Raw genomic sequence first — 24,586 nt, 5'->3', positions numbered from 1 at the left:
CCATAGTCACCTTTGGCTGGACTTAACCATCCAGTGGTCCTTTACCTTTACCTTATTCAGGATATTATTAAGAATTTGGAAAAATGACACAAACTTGCCAGCTATCAAAAATATTAAAAATTGTATTTCGATAGAACATTAAACCTTAGGATGACAATAATACTGAGGTATGGAATGAGAAATGACGGAAGTAAATGGCTGTTTGGATATTTTTATTGCAATCAGAATAATCATGGAGCCCAAGAAAGTAAAATCTCTCACTGCCTCCATTTCTTCCCCTTGTATTTGCCAGTAGGTGATCGGACCAGTGACCATGATCTTTGTTTTTTTGATGTTCAGCTTCAGACCATATTTTGCACTCTCCTCTTTCACCCTCACTAAAAGGTTATTTAATTCCTCCTCACTTTCTGCCATCAAGGTTGTGTCATCTTAATATCTGAGGTTGTTGATATTTCTTCCGGCAATCTTAATTCGGGCTTGGGATTCATCCAGTCCAGCCTTTCACATGATGAATTCTGCATATAAGTTAAATAAGCAGCGAGACAATATACAGCCTTGTTGTACTCCTTTCCCAATTTTGAACCAATCAGTTGTTCCACATCCAGTTCTAACTGTAGCTTCTTGTCCCACATAGAGATTTCTCAGGAGACAGATGAGGTGATCAGGCACTCCCATTTGTTTAAGAACCTGCCATAGTTTGCTGTGGTCGACACAGTCAAAGGCTTTTGCATAGTCAATGAAGCAGAAGTAGATGTCTTTCTGGAACTCTCTAGCTTTCTCCATAATCCAGCACATGTTTGCAATTTGGTCTTTGGTTCCTCTGCCCCTTCAAAATCCAGCTTGCACTTCTGGGAGTTCTCGGCCCACATACTGCTTAAGCCTGCCTTGTAGAATTTTAAGCATACTCTTGCTAGCGTGTGAAATAAGTGCAATTGTGCGGTAGTTGGAGCAGTCTTTGGCACTGCCCTTCTTTGGGATTGGGATGTAGACTGATTACTGATGCAATAACTTTGCCTACTCTTTGGAGAATGTTCATTGTATTTACATTAACTAGAATTATCTGCTCAGCTTGTAATGTGGATAAAAATATTCATGTTGCCATTATATCATCATAACCTTACTCCAACACATGCTGCCTCAGTTCAATGAAAACAGAGTCTGTTTGCTTATATGCATTAGCATATGGCAACAATAGATTGGTTATTTTCTATCTGTGCCCTGTTTATAAATGTAGGCAATCTTATCTAGTTTCTCATTACTGGGTTATTTGGTCTTCTTTTCCCACATCATAGTTTTTTCTAGCGTTACTCTGTATCCAAGTGCAGCTTCTCTTTCAGTTCTAACGGCAGTCACGCTTTAAGCTACTGCAGATAATTTGTCTCCCTTTTTGTTCAAAGAAGGAGAAAATGGAACGGAGGCTGGTATAAGAAACAATCAGATTCTTAGGAGATTGCCTGCATTTGGGGATTCAACCTGCTCCCAAGTGAGGACAATTGACTCTGAGGGTTGCAAATCTAGGTCACCATGGAATTGGTTTTGATTGCCTAGCTTTTGGATGGGTGCACGAATTAAATTGTTAAAATATTCATTTGGAAGAGAAAGAGAAAGTGTATGATAGACTCAATTAAGTGTATCCCCCTAAACTGTGATGAGTGGAAACCTGCCAATATTGCAGTGAGCATTTGAGAACTTCTCTCTAGACGCCAGATTGTTGATCTGTGCCAGTTCTGCTTCATAAACGTTGTTTTCAAGTTTACTTGTATTTGAACATCATTGCAATATATTTTTTCCTAAGCTAAGTTCTCCTGAGGTCTTAGAAAGGATTTTGCAGACAATATAGCCACAATTAGTCTCAAGACTCTCTTAATCTTACCAAGTATGAAACATTCCTGTGAATTTCTGATAATCCCCATTTCTACTGGCTTCAAATGGAGGTGAACTTTCGTATCTCTTTCCCAGAGAGTTTCTTTATTTGTAGAATCTACCCAATCTATCTATTATCCATCTCTCATAATAATGCCCCATCCATTCACCATGCTGCTGAGGTTGTCATACATGGTTATCTCATTTTATCATCTCACCAGCATGTAAGCATTGAATCTAACACCGAGAAATTAGACATCCTTACACATCAAGTCACACAGAATTCACTACATTAAGTGCAGGATCAAAGCTTAAGATCAAGATACTTTAAATTCCCAAATGGACGAAAATGCAGAACCAAGCAATTCCTTCTCCCCAAGGCATGGCAGTCTAGTGTAGTGCAACGGGAGTTATTACGATGACTTGTGATCTCAGGGCTACTTGATGTACAGGTGAAACTCAAAAAATTAGACTATCGTGGAAAAGTTCATTTATTTCAGTAATTCAACCTAAAAGGTGAAACTAATATATGAGATGGACTCATGACATGCAAAGCGAGATATGTCAAGCCTTTATTTGTTATAATTGTGATGGTTATGGCATACAGCTGATGAAAACTAGACCCCCTATAACAGGATGGGCAACTTCAGGCCCTCTGGGCTTCTCTGTCTGGTCCTTGGGATTTTTGCTGAAGTGGAACCCAAGGCAGGACCAATGTTGGGTGGGACTATTCAGTGGTACTGAGTACTTTGAGACAAAACAAACAAGCTTCAATGTGAGTCATGGGGACGACGACGACTGGTTTTTCACTTCTGACATTGGGATCATTTGAACAGGTTGTGAAAAGTAGAATTTGAAAGATGTATGTAGATGACCAGTGACTACCATACCCATTTGGGGTGGAGGAAGGCGGATTTCTCATCTACTCCCCCATTTCCCCCTTGTAATTCTATTTTTGATATCATCGTTTCCAAGGGCAGTATTGACTGTGACATAGAAGTGGAGGGAGGAAAAACCTCAATCGAGAACCTGACTGTTGCTTTGAGGTGAACTAAAGTCATTATTCAAACAAAGGTCTGAGAGATATGACCAAGAACACAACTCCAGCCATCAAGATATATGAAGTAATTGTTTGAAAAGTGCAAAATTAATCTATTATGTTGACCACTCAAGGAAAGCAACTGCATGGGCCTGGTTCAGATATTTCCATCCAATCTTTCTCCTATGTTTTGGGTAGACAGGATGGGAAAAGAGCATACCTTCCCTCATGGGCGTAGTGAAGAGGCGGCAGCTGCCCCCTAAATAAATAAAAATCAATACAAATCTGAGGTTCTGTCTCCCCTACCTAACAAAAATCCTGGCCACTCCTATGCCTTCCCTACCCACCCATCTGGCTGACACGTTTAGCTTCTGAAGCCACTCAATGTCCACATGTAAGCATAACACTTCAATAGGACATGCATAAGAAATATCCAATGTGGATAGGCCCAAATAATGCAGAATAATAGGCCAAAATAATGCAGAAAGCTTCCAGGCATTTCCTGAGATATCTAGTGTGCTGTTCTGGTCTATGTGCACTGGATGTTAGGCATGCATGCCATTCTGAAATGCTACGTGTTCATACAAACATATAGTAAAACAGGCATGTAGATGGGTGGGGAGGCCCATTCTCTCTCCCTGAAATGTGCAGGAATAAGATCAGGGGGTGGGTACTGTCCAAACTAAGTTTGTTTGTTTGTTATTAAAAAACCAAAAAGGGATGCAAGATTTCTAAATGTTCTAGGTAGAGTGCAGATGGGCCTAAAAAAATAAAAATAAAATGTTAGCCCTTTCCTTATTTGAATGGAATAGTGGTTCCCTTATTGAAAAACAAAAACTCGGCTCACAAAGAAACGTGTGTTTTAAAAAGAAGAGGACATGATTCTTCAAACAATGTTTAGTAAAGTAAAACACATTGCCTGGCCTAAAATCGGCTATGCAGTACAAAGGTTTGAGGGAAATTAACTACCAGGTTTTTAGCCCTCCTGATTAGACCGTATAAAGAGAATAACTGAACACAAATTCAGCCCTAGGTATTTAGTAGCTGCTGAATAACGAAGGGGATGAGGGCGGCTTATGTGAACAGTGTAGGATCAGGCCCATTATGTTTTCACTTCTAAAGGCTTCTGGCCTTGTAGCTGCATATGGAAGTAATGAACACTTTAAGAAATGTATTTGGAAATGCATATTTCATAAGCGAGTTTTGCAGTACTTTTAAACCAGTGCTTTGACTCTATTTGTTTTAAAATTGAATAACACAAAGTAAATCACTAACATCCATTTAGAAACCAGTAGCTGTTCTAAACATGCTGATACTGTACAAGTAGATATTTTATATTCCTCTGTAAGTGATCTTAGCAGCACAGTGGAGAGGTCTACCCTCTCATCTGCTCACGAGGATGCAATTTAAGTATTAAGAGCTACTTATATTTTCCCATAACTGTATATCAAAGATGCTTGTGGCACTCATTTTTCTTCTTATTGTAAGAGTGTAACAGAGGAGGATGTGATGCAAGACCCCCACGCTGATTTTAATGGACAAGCAGAGTCATTTGTTGAACGCGAATGCAGTCCTTATTGCATTTTACTCAAGGCAGACAGACAAACAGCAGGCAGGCAAGTTAAAAGGGGAGGAGGAGGAATGACAATTGTTGCTCTGGTAAACAAAGAGAGAGAGGGGAAGTGTCTGCAGCAGTGATACCATGAAACATCTGGTAGGCAACCTGGCTAATGAGAAAAGGGAATATGACATCTGTATTCAAGCCAACTTCCTATTACATTAGCACCAAGGTACTGCTGCTATTTCTTGTTACTTGAAAAGGCCCATTTGGCCCTAGCATTTTATGAATAAGCATAGATGGAAGAACTATTTTCAACACTTGACAGCATTACTGAACAGACCATAATCTAAGAGCTTTCTTTCGTTTAAGATGAAGATAGCAGGAAGAGGTACAAGTGCAATGCTTGCTATGTTCCTGGACTAGGTTCTTTTTACACCATACCTAAATGATCTCTTTTAAGGGAGCTTGAAAGTAAACAAACTAATCTATTTAACATCCAATTAAAATGGCAGGACACCAAAAAAATGCCATGCCTTCATTTTAGTTAATGAATGGCAGTATGTTATCAATCACAGAAAAATTAGAAAAGCTTTACATGGCGATTAGGGAGAACATCATACAAGATACATTAAAAGGTTTCAGTCGGATGTGGAAAAGCCAGGCAAACACTTTAGAAAAGGGCTCTTGAAAGTGTTTATCTTTACTGTGAAGTCTATATGAGGGCTTCCATCACACATGATTTACAACCAAGGCACACCAAAGGAATAAATATTATTGCAGAGTATCGAATATACTGTAGAGTGTGGAACTATGATGCACACAGTACTTCCATTCAGGATACTTGTATAAAACAAAAAAGTTTAAAGATGTGGGTTTTCACATCTTTTGCTCTACTGTTTAAACCGCAATATATGCCAAGCACTTCAATGACACAAGGCGGAAAGGGCTAGCACTTTAAACAAGCAAACAAATACGTCTTAGCAGATGCTCTTCTGTTCTACTAAGCACAGGATATAGGTTGCTTACTCTAATGGTCTGATGTTAGCACATCCAAAGCCTAGTTTTGTATTTAACTGTTGGGTGACATTTGCCCACTGCTTCTGCATGTGAAAATCATGGCTGCAGTTTTCAAAAAGAGTGCTTATGAGTTGGTCGGTGTTACATTTGTGAATTTACCGACATGCCCTGTATTTCGTGTGGTGCCAAGGAGTGTGGTGGAGTCTCCTTCTTTGGAGGTCTTTAAGCAGAGGCTTGACAACCATATGTCAGGAGTGCTCTGATGGTGTTTCCTGCTTGGCAGGGGGTTGGACTCGATGGCCCTTGTGGTCTCTTCCAACTCTATGATTCTATGATTCGTGTGTTTGCATTTGTATAATAATAATAATAATAATAATAATAATAATAATATTTTTTATTTATACTCCGCCCTCCCCAGCCAAGGCCGGGCTCAGGGCAGCTAACAAGAAATAATAAAAACAAGTTGAATGAATACAACTTAAAAACAAGATTAAAATACAACAATTAAAATATTGAAAGATTAAAATATTAAAATGCAGCCTCATCACAGGAGGAGAAAGGGAAAAAGGGAAAAAGAAAGAGGCGGAGGGAATCAAATTGGCTCCAAGCCAAAGGCCAGGCGGAACAACTCTGTCTTACAGGCCCTGCGGAAAGAGATCAGATCCCACAGGGCGCTGCTCTCATGAGATAGAGCGTTCCACCAGGCCGGAGCCAGAGTTGAAAAGGCCCTGGCTCTGGTTGAAGATAATCTAACTTCCTTAGGGCCCGAGACCACTAGGGTGTTGCTATTTATGGACCGTGAGGCTCTCCTTGGAACATACCAGGAGAGACGGTCCCGTAGGTGTGAGGGTCCTAGGCCGTGAAGGGTGCTTTAAAAAGGAAAATAATGCTTTGAATGTCTGCTGTGCGGTGCGTTGGCCACAGCTCATTGCAGAAAAGCACCATACAATTAAACTCCATCTATCAATCCATCAAACTGAGAGACAGTTGAATTTCCAGTATTCTGACATCCCTACTAACATCCGCCATCCTTACAAACACCCAACTCTACTTTAGGAACAGAAAACATTATCCAGTTTCATGGGAAGTTTAATTATGAAGCAATTTTATGCACTTGGACCAGGAAGCTTGAGTTCAAATTCCAGCCCACCAATGAAGTCAAGGGAACTACTATTGCTTGATTAATTTCCCTCTGCAAAATGAAAATATTGGTGACAGGCTTGTTTGTAAGGTTGAATGAGATAGAGAAACTATGCCTGGTTAGAATGTTCTGAGGAGAGCAAATTATGCATTAAAAAAAATTGTTTGGAGCAACACTGAAGAAAGGGAAAAAAGTTGAATTTAAATGAGTGTGTATCGACCATGATTCAACATCAAAAGTTCTTAATGAATGGCAGCAATATGCATATTTATCTGTCATTAAATTCACTGGGAATTATGTCACTGACGTCCATGAGCTGATGTCTATACCCATGACTGCTTGAGGACCAGAACTGTTAATTTCCCCACAAAATAACCATTTTATATAAAAATAATAATACTGTGCAACATTGGAGTCACAGCAACAAAATTAAATTCTCTGGAAGCTATACCATATTGCTTTTGACTGCTGCACAGTAGTTTTTACACCCTTCCTTATCTGAGTTGCATGGTGTACTTACCCAGTGCTGTAAGTCCTTCAGATATTGAAGTAAATATATACATTAGTACATGAGGCTCTAAACTGGTGATAAAACTCATGTGGTCCTGGGTGAGACATTCCAAGAGTGGATAATAAGACTGGCTTAGTTTTCGATATTGCTAGGGTTGGGGGGAGGGAGAGACCGAGAGAAAGAGAACAGATGAAAAGTTACTCCATGTGGATTACTAACATTTATTGCATTAAAATACCTGCAAAGTAACTTCAATGCATTCTGGATTATCTACCGCATTAAATCAATTTTACACTGGAAACAAACCCAGTATAAGATATACCCTGGGCTGTATTTAGTCTGTTCTGTAGACCACCAAACTGATGCCAAAGTAATCTGCATTTTGAAACTTGTATTAATTATGCAAATACAGCCAGCTTATTCATAGATCAGATCATTTTGCACACTTCATTCTGTTAAGTATGGAAAGAGGAAAGGAGCTGCTCAAGCACTAAAGATTTCCCCGCTAACTAAGGCAATATTCAAAGTATAGAACACACAATTCTGTCTATATGTTGACTTCCCTACTGGAGAGAGAGGAGAGATAATTGTGTGCATTTACGCACATGTAGGCATACTCTGTGGGTGGAAAGGGAGTGAGAATATGCACCTTTACTTCTGAGCAACAAAGCAACAGCCATAACACCTAAGAATTTACCAGTTGCTACCCTAACTTTTAAAAACATTAGCAAATCTTGCTTCCATTCTGCAAACACAGATATGTTCCTAGCTGTTATTGGGGACAGCGTGGAGGAGCAACAGAACATCCACACAGCCCAAACAATATTCTGTTCCAGGCATGGCTTTGTTTGTTCCTTGTTGTCATCTAAGAGTATCATGCCCTGGATTTTAATCCTAAAATTGAAAATAGTCTATTTCCAGGCTCTTACTGAAATCAGTGTCCTGGGCTGGATATGCACCAGATTTTAGCCTTCAGACTCTGAAAATAGCTTAATCATTTGGGGGGGGCATGCGTTTTGAGGGAGAAATATACAACTATCCTATTGCTGCTTTAAAAATAAATAAATCACAGTACATTAACTGCTTACAAAAAAAAAAAACTGTTCCTGTGGCATTCTACCACCTATTGGCTCTTCCACATATTCCACTGTTGAAAATGCTGCACTATGTCATGTTTTTATAAATTTTATTTTTCAGTTTTACAGAAATACAAATCCCATACCTCTCCCCCTCTCCCCGGTTTTAGACCATGGTCATCTCTGATCACAGGATGTGGGGATTTTACTGGAAGGGGAACTTGACTGGCCCTTCCATCCTATCTGGTACATGTTTAGCATATGCACATCAGTTGTAGCTGCTGAAGACTCAAAACTACACTCAAATATAGGCCTCATTTATTAACTCAAACATTCTTTGGGAATATTTTGGCAAGTAGTGAAAGTCAGCAGGTCTCCCCACTAATTTTTTCCTTCTTTTTTTGCAGGGAAAAAGAGGTCTTTCATTCCCTGCTTGACTCGACTGCTTATACAATCAATGTGTATAATCTACAATTAAAAATTGCTTCTGCATAAAACTATTTATAGGTTAGCCATTATAATGAGAGAGTCTGGATTTATATGCTTGACTTCATTCTTCCACAACCAGGAATGTTTTTCTACAAGGTGCGCTGTATAAACCAATAAAAGGCAAATTAAAATAGCTAAGGCCCAGTTTATCTAGTACTGAAAGAACAAACGACTTGGTTCAATACTACAGTTTTGACAATGGCAGAATTTCCCTCTCCCGTATGCCAAGTAGTGGACTGTTAGTATTGTTGCCATTAAACCCATATGAATAGCTGTCAGAAGACTAATATTTCAGAAAAAATATGCCCCAAATTTCATAAAGGAAGGTTGTTGGTGTGCACTGTTACCGAAAAGGCATTATGGCAGCTAAGCTAAATTAGAACAATGTGGAAAACAATTCTACTGCCATTCAGGAGAGGTATTAGACACAGAAGATAATTTGACCAATATCCTCTTATCCTTATGATGCATTTTAAATATTTTGAAGTGAATACTTATCATTGGAAATACTAATGGTATATTTTGACTCTAAGAATGCAAATAAATGCAGGTAGCTGAGACTAAAAAGAACTGCCTTGGAGTTGTTCTAGATCCCACTCTCTCTCCATTTTAAGCCTGTGGTGGTGATTTCATATTTTGCATAAAGACTCCCAAGACGAATAATTGCTTACTAGCAAGTCACTGTGGGATACTGAGAGCAGCATTTTGACAAAGGCCTGAAGTACATTGTCAAAGTGGTTGTCCCCATACAACTTGAAGACGCCAAAGCTGACATAATTTCCACACAAGGCAGATTTGAGTGCAGAATAACAGATGGAGATACCCTTGAGTTTCAATGGATAAACTTGATCTTTCGACAGAGTCCCAAGGGAGAGGATCTGATTACCTGTTTGCAAGGAAGTGGGGGGGGGGGGAGAGAGAATAAGGGATAAAGAGAGGAATTGACATAAGTAACTGAAAAAACTGAAAACTGTGTCGCTTAACGTTTTCATTTCACTGGGTTTTTATTATTATCTGAACACCCCGTAACATTTATATTCTAGAATAGTAACATTTTAAAGGAATCACAACAATATATTTAAACAGAAGGTCCATAATAACACAATAAGGCAGGAGTACCAAACTGATAGTGGTTTTTATAGTGAGATACCAAGTTCTAGAGCTTGCATATTCTAAAATAAATGGTCATTCTAAAATACATGGTTGTTTATATACGAACATTACACACAGAGCATAAACAGGTGGTTTACTTTTACCAGGCAATAAGAATGAATTAGTGCTTTTAAAGCTTCAGTATTCTCCCCCCTTATTCTAGTAATGCAATTATTTGGCATGCTTAGTTTGAGACTGGTTATTTTAAGATCTGCTGAACAATTCACAGGCCTTTGTAAAGGTGCTACCTATGATAAAGAGACCACCTGTCAATGGTCCTTGAGATATTGCAAAAAAAGGGGCGAAATACTGCACATCAAGTTGCTGGGCTGAAGGGAATATAGTGATGAATACTTTTTAGCTCGAGTCTACTGATGTGCTTCTTCATCTCTACATCAACTTCCAAGTCCCCAGAGCAGTGAAAATTGCACTGACTTCACAGCTCCATTGGCCAACACCAATGAGGATGGCTCCTGCTGTACTCCAGAAAAATACATCACACTGGCTCTGCTGGCGATCTAAACTCCATTTCATGACTTGCCTGACTTGTGGAAATACTAGCATATGAGGCCTGTAAAGGTATTTGACTTGAGATTGTATCTGTTCAAGAATAGTTGCAAAGACCAAGGAAAGAGGATACTGACCAGTTACTGAGAACAGTTCTAAAATGGGTAACAGGATAATCAAGAGCAAAATGAGCTAAGATCCGAGGAAAAACTCTGGATTAAAACTTTTACATCACAGACTACCTGGGAAGTATCACTTTTAGGGGAAACTATTGTTGCGGGTGGCGCTGTGGGTTAAACCACAGAGCCTAGGACTTGCTGATCAGAAGGTCGGCGGTTCGAATCCCCGCAACGGTGTGAGCTCCCGTTGCTCGGTCCCTGCTCCTGCCAACTTAGCAGTTCGGAAGCACGTCAAAGCACGACTAGACCTTTACCTATTGTTGGTAATATGTAAAACACAACTTCCTGTGTATAAAAGAGTTCTATGTATAAAAGAGTTCTATGTATAAAAACTTCTATGTATAAAAGAGTTGTTCCATCCTTCTACACCAGGCAAACCTGGCACTCCAGTTGTTTTGGGACTACAATTACCATCATCCCTGACCACTGGTCCTGTTAGCTAGTACTATTGGGATAAAGATAAAGGTAAAGGGACCCCTGACCATTAGGTCCAGTCGTAACCAACTCTGGGGTTGTGGCGCTCATCTCACTTTATTGGTCAAGGGAGCCAGCGTACAGCTTCCGGGTCATGTGGCCAGCATGACTAAGCCACTTCTGGCGAACCAGAGCAGCGCACGGAAACGCCGTTTACCTTCCCACCGGAGTGGTACCTATTTATCTACTTGCACTTTGACGTGCTTTCAAACTGCTAGGTTGGCAGGATAATTTCCTATTGAGGCAGCTGGCACAAACCTTGTGGTTTACTTGCAGCACCTCTACAACCTTGTTGTTAGGGGAGGGGAAGTAAAGGTGGGACGGAAAGGGCATATTCAACAGGTTGCAGTTTCAAGTTACAGAAGCGGACTTAGCAATAGGTTAGTCAATAGTGACTATTCAGCAGAAAAAGGGCTTAAAAATTAAAAGTAAGAAAATCACCACCCCTATTTCAAAATGAAACTAATTTTATTTGAACAGCATGCTTCACACAATTGCAGGATACACCAGTAGAGTATGGATTCTTAGAGTAACAGGACTGAGGCATTCTTTAAATCAGATTGACATGCTGCAAGTATCACTAAAATAAGAGAATATTGTGTGATGTTAAACTACACGAGTTTATCAGATGCTAAAACTGCCAATACATATAGCTACAGAATGTAAATACCATGAGTGCTCAGTATAAAGGAACAAGAGTTGTTAGCGGGGCAAAAAATATAGTCCATTATTAAAATGGGCAATCTATTAAAAATAATATTTATTACACAGCAAAGAACAATTTAACTTTTTTTTAAGAGGCATTATTTTATTATGTTGCTAGGGTGGAATGGATTACAACACTAAGCTTTCCACAATAGATGTTCTAGAAGCAATTTAAAGCTCATTAGAAATAATGTCCCCGGCTACTGGAAAATGTGGTAAATGTAATCCACATCCAAATGTTACCTGGGCTATGAGAACAGGAAATTGTTCTGTGCTACTGTGGCTAACCTTGAATCTGACCCTGAACGGTAACTGCTAGAACAGCTGAAAGCTCCAGCAAAATTAAAAACTTACATCAAAGTATATCATGACAGAATGTAGATAAATAAAAAACAGCATATTGAAAATATTACTTTTTCTGTCAGTCTTTCGTAATGGCGAGGTAGTAGGAGCTGCTAAAAATACAAGGGGCTCCAGTCACAAACACTAGAACAATACATATATTAGGATCTAGAACAATTACGTCTCACTTTCTGATACTTAGCACATCTGAATCTATTATACCTATACACACAGTTTTTGATTAGCCTACGCTATCACGGAACACAACTGAAGGCCAAGTCTGGTGTAGTGCAGGGGTGGTACAATGATGGACCACTTAGTGCTTAACTGGTTACCTGGATTCCACTCAGACATGTGCCCTTTGTCAACAGCGTGATAACAGAGGAGTGCAAATATAGCAGAGAGTGAGGGGAGAGACTCCATCAGGCAAGACCTCTTTCCACCTGCCTTGCCCCACCCTCTAATCTCTGCTTCTCAATTTGTATTGTATTATTTGATGTACTGTGTCTTGCCGTCCTTTTATTGATTATAGTTTAGAAATTTATTATAACTGCTGAGTGGATTTCTGTTTAACTTTTATATGTTATTATTATTATTATTATTATTTAATACTATTCTAGTGATTGTTGAATGTTACTTTTTTGATATAGGTTACCTATTTTAAAGTTATGTTTCATTATCACATTTTTGTATTGCATTAGATTGTTATAAGATGTACATTGTTTGTTTCTTCAGCTTGTAAACCGCCTTGAGTATTGTAAGATAGAAAGACGGTATACAAATTTAAAATGATGAAATGATGATGATGATCAATAGGCAATGGCTTTCCATCATGCCAAAAAGGAGCTGTTTCAGTCCTACCTGGAGATGCAGGGATGCAGTTTGGAAATTTCTGCATGCATCTCTGAACACTGATACTTTGCTTGAGAAGGCCATTTTCTCTCTCTCTCTCTCTCTCTCTCTTTCTTTCTTTCTTTCTTTCTTTCTTTCTTTCTTTCTTTCTTTCTTTCTTTCCTCCCTCCCACTTCCAACTGACACCCTCAACTTACTGGGTCTCAACTGTCCTCAACAGGCCACATAAGTTCATAGGTTCTTGTGGGGTCGTTTTGATTTTGTTTAACTTTAAAAAAAAACACATAAACGAACTGATATACTTCTTTGAACGTAGGGAATTTCCAAGTATACAGGAGCTACTAGCTTATTTTTTCAAATTGCCTTATTTTGCTTCCAGCCTGATAGGCAAAAGATCACGCAAGTGCGGTGCTAGAGGGATGGTGGCTGCCCTGTGGGAATCTGTCCCTAAGGTTAGTGTATGCAAAGCAACCTGCTGCCCAGAAACAGTCTGCACTCATCATCTCTCACAGTAGGCCTTGCAAATATCAACATATTTGGAAGCTAAATCTTGCTTAATGAGAATGAGAAACTCCTTTGTTTCTAAAAAGGCAAAGTGATGTATATAAAACAAAGCATCAACAGTTGCTCACCGTACGTGCAAATCATCTTACTGGCCTCTCTGAAGAGGAGAATTCCATTAGGAGAAGACACGTCAAAATTTAAACGCTGTGATCTGGGGGGGAAGTAGTAACATCTCTTCAAATAACCCAATAAAACAAACATTAATCATACATGCTATAACAGTGAACTCAGGTACTGAGTTATGGTGGTCAAACAGCTAAATCAGGGGTGCTGAGAAACCAGAGGGAGGTATGCTCAGGAGAACCCCCAAGACTTGCCGAAGTAGGAAAGAAAACACACAGAGACTTAGTGGGGAGATGTACCCCAAAACAGTCCGATGGGGACTGAGCATGTTAAGTAGCCACAGAACACTGTTTTTTATTTTTTATTTATTTAAGAATTTAACTGCTTATTGCATGGATTTTCTGCAAGCAGGAACAACTGATGTATCTGAATCAAAATGCAAAGAAGTTGTGAAGAGAAGAGGAAGGACCTAATACATAGTGCTGATTAAACACAGTGGCCAATTTAATAGAAAAACATTTTTTTGTAAGTTAGAAACCCCTGAAGCTTTCTGTTGCTTTGGTGGGCCAGACATTTTAATGTTACTGAATAAATGTTCTTGTTTAAATATATAAAAGTATTAAAAAAACCCAAAGCAAAAAACAGCACTTTGATTTCAGTATTTGAATTCTACACTAGCTGCAGTTTTCAAAGTGACTTCCAAGTATTAACTCCCCGCAGAGATTTTCACAAGAGGATCTACCACAACACCCCACTCCTTCAAGTGAAAGGTGCATATTCACTACATTCTCCTGTATGGAATGAAAGGATTAGTTTCAAAATATGTGGAAAGCCATCATGAAGGTGCTGAGGTGGAAATAGGTTTATCTCACAGGCTCTGAGAAGGATGAAGCATGATCCCAGGCTTCCTTCTACACATGTTGCGGATATTTCTTCTTGTTCCATATGAGTGACATCTTTTAGGTATTTACAGTGCTGGTTTATTGGTGGTTTAAATTGTTGTTATACTTATGTTTTCATTTATTGCATCTTCTGAACTTTTGTAAATAGCTTCAGTACTATTTTTGTGAAATGCTAGATTAAATTAAATTAATAATTAAAATGACGAAGCAATGGAGCAAAATGTTCCATTCATTTGTATAGACATAGCAAAGCTTTGTGGATACCAGAGAGACACATCAGATTTTTCAGTTCTCTACAAGAAGTTGCAATTTTGTATAGCACCGAAATGCTTTACGAAATGTGTGTATTACATACACTGTAGAAAATGGTAACATCTGGCAGATGGAAGAAACTGAAGCAAACCCTCATTCTATCATAATGCACAATTTGATACCCTGTAACATATTTTCACCATGTCAAAGTGTATTGTATTATGCATTTTAACCTGTAAAACCTAATTCAATACACAACTCCAGAAAAAGCAAACCCATCCCTGATGACGTTCTCTAAAGGGAACAATACAGGCTTTCTGCATACCAATAGGTAGATGAATACCATGAATATGCAAAGTAGTTCAATGAGTTTCCTCCTTTGAAGATTTAATCTACTAGCACCTCTTTGCATTGTCAGTATTTCTAAACATGTCTCCAAAAACTTTCTCCTCTAATGTCTCAGCATTACTAATTTTAAAGACGTGTGATATAGATAAATGAATGTTAAGGTTGTCCAACTAGCCCTCCTCAAATGGCTGTTGTGAAGGTAAAAGGGAAAAGGAAAAGACAATGGACAACAGCCTTGAGCTCCTGGGTGAAAGATCAAGCTCCAAATACAGAACAAGCAACAAATTTGTGCAGTTTCACAACTCTCAGCAAAACATATGCATACAAAACATTTTGCAGAAATTGATAAACGTATGTTTATGTTATAGTATAGTCCATAGGAATATTAACTTGTTGCAGCTGAAAGGTGTTTAATTATTATTTGGTTGTATTTGTTGATTCATTTTGTATTTTATATTTTTGTATCATCATAATCATTATTCCATTACATACCCTTTACCAACAGGTCCCAGGGCAGGTCCCAACACTTTAAAATTAAGTGTTAGTAACAGTTAAAAACAGTTCATAGCCATAGGAATTGGGTGGGTCCTAAAAACACACACATCTCAGCTGTCAAAGGCCAGGGTAATGATGTTTACAGTATATTAATAAACAGCAGCCCAGTGATGACAAACAAAATAGAAGTGGTTGCATGAGCCAACCATCAATGATTGTTTCTGTACAAGTGGCACATCACTTGGGGAGTGAAATGATGTGCACATAAATTAAGCGCTTTAAGAAACATTCCCCAGTATCCTCCTCCATCATCCTACTTGAGGTGGTGCCCCCCCCATAATGGAAGGGGGCCCTTCTAAGTCTCAGGTGGGGGGGTGTCAACATCCCTTCCTCTGGTTGCTTAGAATTAAGCGTACTTAGCAATAGTGCTGCTTGCCGAGTGCAAAAGCTTTAGAGCTGCTCTGAGTTTTCTACTCAAATGTCCAACTGACTTACTCTTTCTAAAAAATGAAAGCTAAATGTCTGGAGGCCCTGCTGGCCCTCAAATCCTACCCCTTCTACCTATTTGTCAGCAGTCCTGACAATGATCAACTTGTAGAGCAGAGGTCGGCAACCTAAGGCCCGGGGGCTGGATATGTCCTGCAGGAGTCCTTTAACTGTCCCCCAAGCCGCCCCCGAACCCTGCTGCCTGCTCGGCAAGTCCCCGCGCACTAAACCGGCACAGCGCGGCTCGGGGACTTACTTCTGCGGTGCTGGTGGGGCTTCCTATCAGCTGCAGGAAGCTCCTGCAGCCAATAGGAAGCTGCAGGTGCCTCCTCCGTGCCAAAATTAGCATCTGCGTATGTGCGCACACACGCATGCGGCTGCTCTGCGCATGAATGGTGCACAGAGAGATCTCCAGGGGAGTGAAGCGATCCAGGCTGCTTAAGCCTTGCTGACCCCTGTTGCACGGCAATCCTATGCATATTTATTCAAAAGCAAGTCCCACTGTGTTCAATGAGGCTGATTCTCAAGTCAGTGTGCACAGGACGCAGTCTGAGTAGGTCCCATTGAACTTAATGGGATTCACCGCTGAGCAAAATATTCACAAGACTGTATTGTGCTGGAGGAGACTCTTGCAAATCCCATGGACTGCAAGAAGATCAAACCTATCCATTCTGAAGGAAATCAGTCCTGCGTGCTCACTGGAAGGACAGATCGTGAAGCTGAGGCTCCAATACTTTGGCCACCTCATGAGACTCCCTGGGAAAGACCCTGATGTTGGGAAAGATGGAGGGCACAAGGAGAAGGGGACGACAGAGGACGAGATGGTTGGACAGTGTTCTTGGAGCTACTAACATGAGGTTGACCAAACTGCGGGAGGCAGTGGAAGACAGGAGTGCCTGGCGTGCTCTGGTCCATGGGGTCACGAAGAGTCGGACATGACTAAACGACTAAACAACAACAACAACATTGCACGAGAACTTCAAGGACTGCAATTGTTTGTGTGAACATGGCCTTAAGGTGTGACCTTTCAACATCAATATCATTTTGAAGAAAGACCCCAGAGGAATCTCAGATGTGATTTCCACAAATGCAAAATAAAATTTGTTTTGAAGGAATTCCAAAGCATGGCAATGGTAGTTGTATATTCCAAGTCGTAAAATGTATTAAAATCTCTAAAGGGAACTATCAGGACAGTTGAGCAAGCCCATGATTAATTCTACCTGTTTTGCATCATCTCAGCCATGAGCTTCAAAATAGGAGTAGTACATGCTGGTTCACGATACCACAGCTCAATAGCTCTTTGAAGAATAGGGAGATATGACGGGTATCTTTCGTAATGTAAGTTAAAGATAAAATTCTTAATAAAAGATGCTCATCACACACAGCTTCATTTCAAAACTTCCTTTTAAAAACGTGACTAAGGTTTGAGGTCTGTTCTTTAGCTGCTATAAATTATCTCTGAAACCAAGCCAAATTGCTTCAAAAGACAATCTTAATGTGCACTAACTGAAGATTTTGTTTTGTAGTCATATCAATCACTAGAGAATCAAAGATCTTGCTGACGGGTCCAACCTCTGGCAGCCCAAGAGCAGCAGAGGCAAATTTAATGAAAGAATCAAACATGCTAAAGTTAGAGGAATAGTTTAAGAACAGACAACACTAATAAAAACCCCCGATGTAGCTACAAAGGAAGAAAAACAAGGATATCAATCAATATATCAATGCTCCTAGTCCTAAATGGAAAGCCATCAGAGCAAAATGCTCTGATAACATCCGCTGTAAAAACTCTGCAAATATCCTGATATGGCTAGCCAGTTCAATCCAAACTGAGGAGCTCTAGCGGTAGGTATTTGGAGATAAAGTTTAGGTGATGGAAACCCAAAGGAAGAATGGCTTTTGGCATCCTTGATTTCATGGATGCCTAGTACAGTGACAGAAGGAACTTCATAGACAGTTCATTCAACATTTTTTATATCTGCTTTCCTTCGTTGATAACTTGGATGTTCTGTGTTCTGAACAAAAATAAATAATTTTTAATGGAGTTTCTGAACATTCAGTAGATATTAGATTGCTGCAATATCTCTTGTTTTAGGGAGGGTCCTGACTTTGGCAACTGAGCCAGTCTACTTGATTCTGCCCTGGTGACTCTCTCCTTCTTCAGGGATTTTGAGCACATGCTCCCTGTCTGGTGATGTAGCCTTTTGTGGCAACACTGTTGGTCATAATGTGAATGTAGTAACCTGTCAACTTGGAAGCCAAATGTGATGGGCCTGGGTGCACTGGAGACTTAAGAGATGAAGGCTTCTGGCAATGGGATGTCCATTGGTCAGAGTGGCACCTGTTTTTGGCTGTTATTCTAAAAAGATTGCTTCTTTGGGCAGCTTCAGCTTAGCTGAGCTGGCAAAACCTACCAAGTGAGGGAGCAAAAGATTGCCTCCAGAAGCCAAAACCTATGGGTTTGAACGCTTGGAAGTTGGATTTTCAGAAGTAGGGTCTACATGGTCTGGAGGGATGTACTGTGCTTCATAACGTGCCTATAGACAAAAATCTCATCTCCCAAATTCTGGCCAGAGGTTGCAGGCAAGCATTTTGTGGAAGAGGGGGAAATTGAAGTCTTAGAACAAATGGATAATCATGGACAAATTGATAAGACTTGAATTTCCCCTCCTCCACTAAATTTTGATCTGCAGACATCAATATATAACCAATCAAATGTACACTAGAATCAAATTTACATTAAAAGATATGCTACTTCTCAAAGTAGTGTCTAACACAAACCCATTCAAATGAATAAAATCAGAATGAAGTCTCATTAACAGTTTTCAGTTCTCATGTGGTTCTAATATCTACTTATCTCAAGGAACTACACACTTTGATCATGTTATAGGACCTATTTCTTCAGGATTATCACAAAATAGGTCCTATAACATGATCAAAGTGTATAATTTCTTGAGATAAGTAAGTGTTAGAACCACATGACTACTGAAAACTATGTTAATGAGAATGCATTCTGATTTTATGATTAAGGGCACATGGTCTTAGAAAATATTGTTCCTGTATATTCAAAAGCACCCTGCACACCTAATATGCTGTATTGCTGAATATACAAGGAAAACCAACTTCCAAAATATAACACTTGAATCACTGACAGTTTGACATATCAATATTTTAACAGAAATGAATGACTTTCATATTCATGATATTTTTAGTTCCATGCACCTTCCCTCGCAATACTTCAAGAACAGCCTATATACCTTACCACCAGAAATGTCTTTAAAATATTTGGAGATATTTTAATAAAGCCTTATGAGAGATCAAATAACAACTTTGTAACAGATTTTTCTATTATTGCACATATTTGCTCTTCATCCTTTGCCCAGAGGGAAAAACTATAAATCTTTTCTCAACTGAATGAACACCATTTATCATATTCATTTTCTTGTCAATACAATTATGAAAAGCCTTTGGCCTTTTTCCAAGGAGCCTGATTTGTTACAGAAACCCAATTAGTATAAGCAAGCCTGCTACAAACAATCCTATTTTACAGGATAATGTTACTATTCTGCTTGCTGGGCTATTCGCTTCTAAACATTACCCAAGAACTGCTATAATATATAAAACATAATAATTCTCAGGTTAAAGACCAAGTCAAAGATGTTATGAATTCTGTTCATCTTTGCCATCTAGTGGACAGAAGTAAAATCAGAGTGGTTTCCTCAAATCTGAAGAGGATATCTAAGGGGGTCACCACTAGAAATTTTAAGACCACTTTTGAATCTTTAAAAAATGTTGTTCATCTGAAATGGAAGCTGGGCTCTCTAGAAAATGCATGCATATGACTGATGATGGCTGCTTCATCTTTTGCTCCCTTCCTTTTATTCTACTTGCTGCTGAATCATTTTGATACAGTTTTAATATTCCTAGGTTTTAATCTGCATACTGCTTGGATATTATTTTTTTTACATATAGGGAATAAAAAAATTAAAATTAAAAAATCCTATTTTTAGAGTGAGGTGTCCTTTTTCTTTCTTTCTAAAAACACCCAAAACCACTTTATAGACAGAAGAAACACAAAAACCAGTTTAAACATTACTTAAGAAAACCTGCAACTGGAACATCATAAAATTGCTAAAGCCCTAAAGTGTTTGAGTTGACTTTATATACTATCCACCGGATGATGATGATATATGATTATTATTGTTATTATTGTTATTATTGTTATTATTGTTGTTATTACCCCACCCATCTGGCTGGGTTTCCCCGGCTACTCTGGGCAGCTTCCACCAGAATATTAAAATACAATGACCTATTAAACATTAAAAGCTTCCCTAAACAGGGCTGCCTTCAGATGTCTTCTAAAAGTCAGATAGTTGTTTATTTCATTGACATCTGATGGGAGGGCATTCCACAGGGCAGGTGCCACTACCTAAGTTGGGCAGGTTGTAAAAGTCCAGAAAGGCCTGTGACTTTGTAGGCTTCAGACCCTTAAATCCCCTAAGAATTCAAGTTGCTCAACTTGCTCACCCTGCCCCTTTCAAACCCACAAGTGAGCATCCAACATTTGCAGAAAAAGTAATTTTGGTTCTCTAGCGTAAGAGAAGACTCAAATAATGGAAATCCTACAGCATGCATAATGTCACAGGAGAGATCTCACAGTTACTTACACAGTAATGACTAAAATATACTAAATACAATTTCTTCAATGGGTGGATTATGATGATAATAAAAAGAAATCAGAAAGGAGCCCTGATAGCAGAGGTACATCGCACTGTAAATTAGAGGGCTTTAAATTTATCTAAGTATTGCAAGCTAACAATAGAGTAGGAGAATAATTAGGGATTAGTGTGGCACATCCCCCGCTCTGCCAAAAGTGACCTCTTTGTGGTCTCTCTCCAAATGTTGCCCTCTCAGTTAATGGTATGATTGCAACTGTACTGTAATTTTAGCTGATTACGCATTAGTTCATTTAGCTTTGTTTCCTCTTCCCCACTGTGCCACACTATTAAACTAATGCAAGGGACCTGGTATCCCTCTGTGCACAGAGCCGGCATTGTCATAGTGTAATAAGGATACATCCAGTCAAACAGCATGGTGTAGCTGGTCTTTGTGTTCAGAGCAAAGGCAATCCCTCGAAGATCTCTCGCCAGTCCGATCAACATACGCTGTCAGTGGGAAAGAGACACAGTAATTGATTTTCACGTTAGCACAGAGCAGATGGAGTCATGATCAGCCAATAATGAGCACAATATCTGATTTTAATTCATTAGCGTAAACGTCTTTTATTCTTTTTTCTTTTAAAAAAACCTAGGGCTTCTAAGGCTCCAACTTAAATATTAATACTAATCAAGTGCTTTTTGCACAGCAATAAGCTTATCAATAGAAATAATAAAATGAATTCAGCTTGAAATAGTAGATATGAGATCATATAATAAATTAAAGCCCAGAAGATACATTAAACAGAAAGTAACTTCCATTATATTCCCCCTTTCATTTTTCGTTTTTCTCTTTTTAAACTGGGCATGGGGATTCACACTGATGTCACTTATTCTAACTTGGTTATCCCTCAGAAATAGTCTGAGCAAAATTTATTTAGCTGTTCGGTTTTATGTTTGAAACAAGAATAGATGCTAAACATGGGGTATGAATATATATTTCCATAATTATTATTTAGTATATTCATTAGTGTGTGTGTGTGTGTGTGTGTGTGTGTATCAACATGCAATTCATTGAAAACATTTATTAGTATAAAATGTTTGTTTTTAAAGACTGGCCCATGCATCCTCTTTATAAAACAGATTCAGCAGCTGCTGAAATTGTTTAAAAGACAATTCCTAAAATCATATGTAGACTTCAAGTGTACATGGCTGTCCTCTCTCTAGGAGAGGAAAGTGGTGCTTTTAGGTAAATAAATAAGCTGTGCCATTTTTAGACTCTGCAAAAAATGGGAGTTGACATTGCCATCTGCATATAGTTAGCTCAAAAATGAGAATGTTAATCAGACTGACTCTGAATAGGAATTCTTTGGTCTGAAGGTTAATCAGATGGGTTTATCATAAGAAATATAGTTTGCTGGAATTACGTTTACTGCAAGACAGGGCTAATTTGAGGCATCAATTATATTCAGCCACCCTACTGAATTCGCAACATAGCTTCTATCCAGCGTGTATCACCCACACTGAAAACGTATGGACCCAAACTAACAAGGATGAAAAGGAGCAAAGTTCCCCATTTCACCTTCTTTTAACAGAAAACAACTACAAAAGTAATGCATTTTTATTTTATATTTTCGGACAGGTAACACCATAGAGCAGCACGGAAACTTGGGGAGTCCCTGAGATGCCTTGTTAATGGTGCGATTCTGCTCAGAAATGTGGGACCCTTCCCTGAATCTCCCCAATTCATCTAGGAATTTGGGGTACACACAGAACCAATGCAGACTTTTTTTGCACCATTGTTTAGGGAATATATGAAGATGTAATCCATGGGAACCTTGAGTGGAACTGAACATTGGTCTAAGGAACAATTGCTGAAGGGAACAATCTCCCCTTCCACTGTGTGCTTTTCTGGGGGTTCCCCTGATCCCCCCCCCCGCAGACTTGGAGGCACAGAGGGGATGACGGAGACAGTTCGATTGCAGTAGTTGGAGTCCTTACGCTGGTTTTCACTAACAGAACCAGGTAATTGAACCTTTACTTTCCCGCTATTTATCTACTTGCACTTTGTGCTTTCGAAATGCTAGGTTGGCAGGAGCAGGGACCAAGCAACGGGAGCTCACCCCGTCATGGGGATTCGAACCGCCAACCTTCTGATCGGCAAGCCCTAGGCTCTGTGGTTTAACCCACAGCGCCACCCGCATCCCTCGCCTTTGATTTATATTTGCCTTTTTTCTTCATGTGGAAATAGATTTACAGCAAACCACCCTAGTGGGCAACAATGGTAGGATATCCAGCAATGAAGGCCCAGATCTGAAATACTCTACACGGAAACCTGCCCTTCCCCATGATTAGAAGTAAAAATAATAACACAAAGCAAAGAAACAAGTGTAAATGTTTTTAATCTGCATAACCTATACAGGAAAATCCAGGTTATTTTGTCAAATATATTTTATGTTTGTTTTTAGCAGAGAGCCCAAGGACACAGTGTAGGGAGGGTGAATGTGGATGAGCACAGCAATGGGCTCAGAAGTGATAATAACATTTGCTAGAGTCTTGGAGTGCAGTGGGGTATGGCACACCCCACTTTATCCACATAACAATATCCTGTGAGGCAGGCTAGGCTGAGATAGTGACTGGTCCCAGGTCATCTGTGACCTTCATGGATGATCAGGGTCAGGAACCCATGCCTTCAAAGCAATTTCTCTCTCTTTCTCTCCCTCCCTTTGGGGTTTGGCTATGGGGATCCAGAAGTTCAAAATTTAGCACTATACCACTGAACACATGACTATTTTGTATTACTTGTGTTTCTGTCAACATCACTATGAGGTCCCCTCACTCCCTTGACCTAATTAGTCCAAAATTCTTTACATTTCTGACAAAATGCATTGAGCATAAGTAACACAGCCAATATTCTGAATAGGCAACTTGGGAGAATATAACCCACTGAGCTTAGAATCTGGGATGAGACTTAGTGTGTCAGGAGAGGGGAAGGGCACTTTACACTTATATGGTTTGGACAGGACCTGGTTATGTTACAATTCTCTTTCTTGGACTAGACTTACAATGAGACCTCAGAATGGACCTTGTCACAGAAACTTTTCTGTGACCAAGACTACGTTGATGTACTGCCCGTCATTCAATACAAACGGTATGACAGTATGAATAATTCCAAGCACCAAAGTCATTTCTCAAAATTCTTTTTCTTCTATTAGCTCTTTTACTTATGATTTCCAGATGAAGCCTGCTTCCCCTTATAAATGTTAATAATTTCCAATGGCAAATATATATAACTTACAGTAGCAAAGTCTACTGTAAGCCTCCAGATGTTTTTGGCCTACAACTCCCATGACCCCTAGCTAGCAGGACCAGTGGTCAGGGATGATGGGAATTGTAGTCTCAAAACATCTGGAGGGCTGAGGTTGAGGAAGCCTGACCTAAAGCTACACAGTGTATGGTTGCAGAGATCACAGAAATCACAGTTTTGTAGAGCTGGAAGGGTAATCTAGTTCAACTCCCTGCAATGTAGGAATCACACCCGACGAATCCCTGACAGACGACTATCCAGCTTCCATTAAAAAGGAGAGTCTACCGCCTTTGGAGGTTGGTTTAGTCCCTAATGACTCACACTGAGATCCATGCAACAAAGTCAATCTGGGATAGTTCAGAGAAGGTGAAACCAGTCCACCTCTCCTTTCAATGGCTGGTTCAGTCTTTACTGCTAGGGATCATAACACATCTTGGACTGCAGGAGGCACAAAGATGCTTCCAACCTATCCATCACCCTCAGGTTTTCCTCTGTATATACACACTCTGTACAAAGATTCTGTAATAATAATAGGGGCTAAATAAATTAAAAGTTATGAATAAGTGTGAAAAGTATCAATCACATACGATATGAAAGAAAAAGAATGCG

General features: G+C 39.4%; 1 protein-coding gene across 1 annotated transcript in view; it reads right to left on the bottom strand.

Annotated features, from left to right (window-relative positions):
- RANBP17 (RAN binding protein 17) overlaps positions 1-24,586 on the bottom strand; it is a 170,003-nt gene that overhangs the window by 32,567 nt on the left and 112,850 nt on the right. Inside the window, exons 20-24 of the mRNA XM_081906702.1 lie at positions 21,092-21,180; positions 17,239-17,346; positions 13,541-13,623; positions 9,369-9,583; positions 7,142-7,280 (exon numbers count right to left, since the gene is read on the bottom strand). Of these exons, the coding sequence (XP_081762828.1) occupies positions 7,142-7,280; positions 9,369-9,583; positions 13,541-13,623; positions 17,239-17,346; positions 21,092-21,180 (634 nt within the window). The remainder of the gene's footprint in view (positions 1-7,141; positions 7,281-9,368; positions 9,584-13,540; positions 13,624-17,238; positions 17,347-21,091; positions 21,181-24,586) is intronic.

This window comes from Podarcis melisellensis, assembly GCF_964234715.1.
Source record: "Podarcis melisellensis genome assembly, chromosome: 3".
In the NCBI taxonomy this organism is placed as follows: domain Eukaryota; kingdom Metazoa; phylum Chordata; class Lepidosauria; order Squamata; family Lacertidae; genus Podarcis; species Podarcis melisellensis.
The sequence above is the reverse complement of the archived record's forward strand: the minus strand, read 5'-3'. Positions and strand labels throughout refer to the sequence as shown.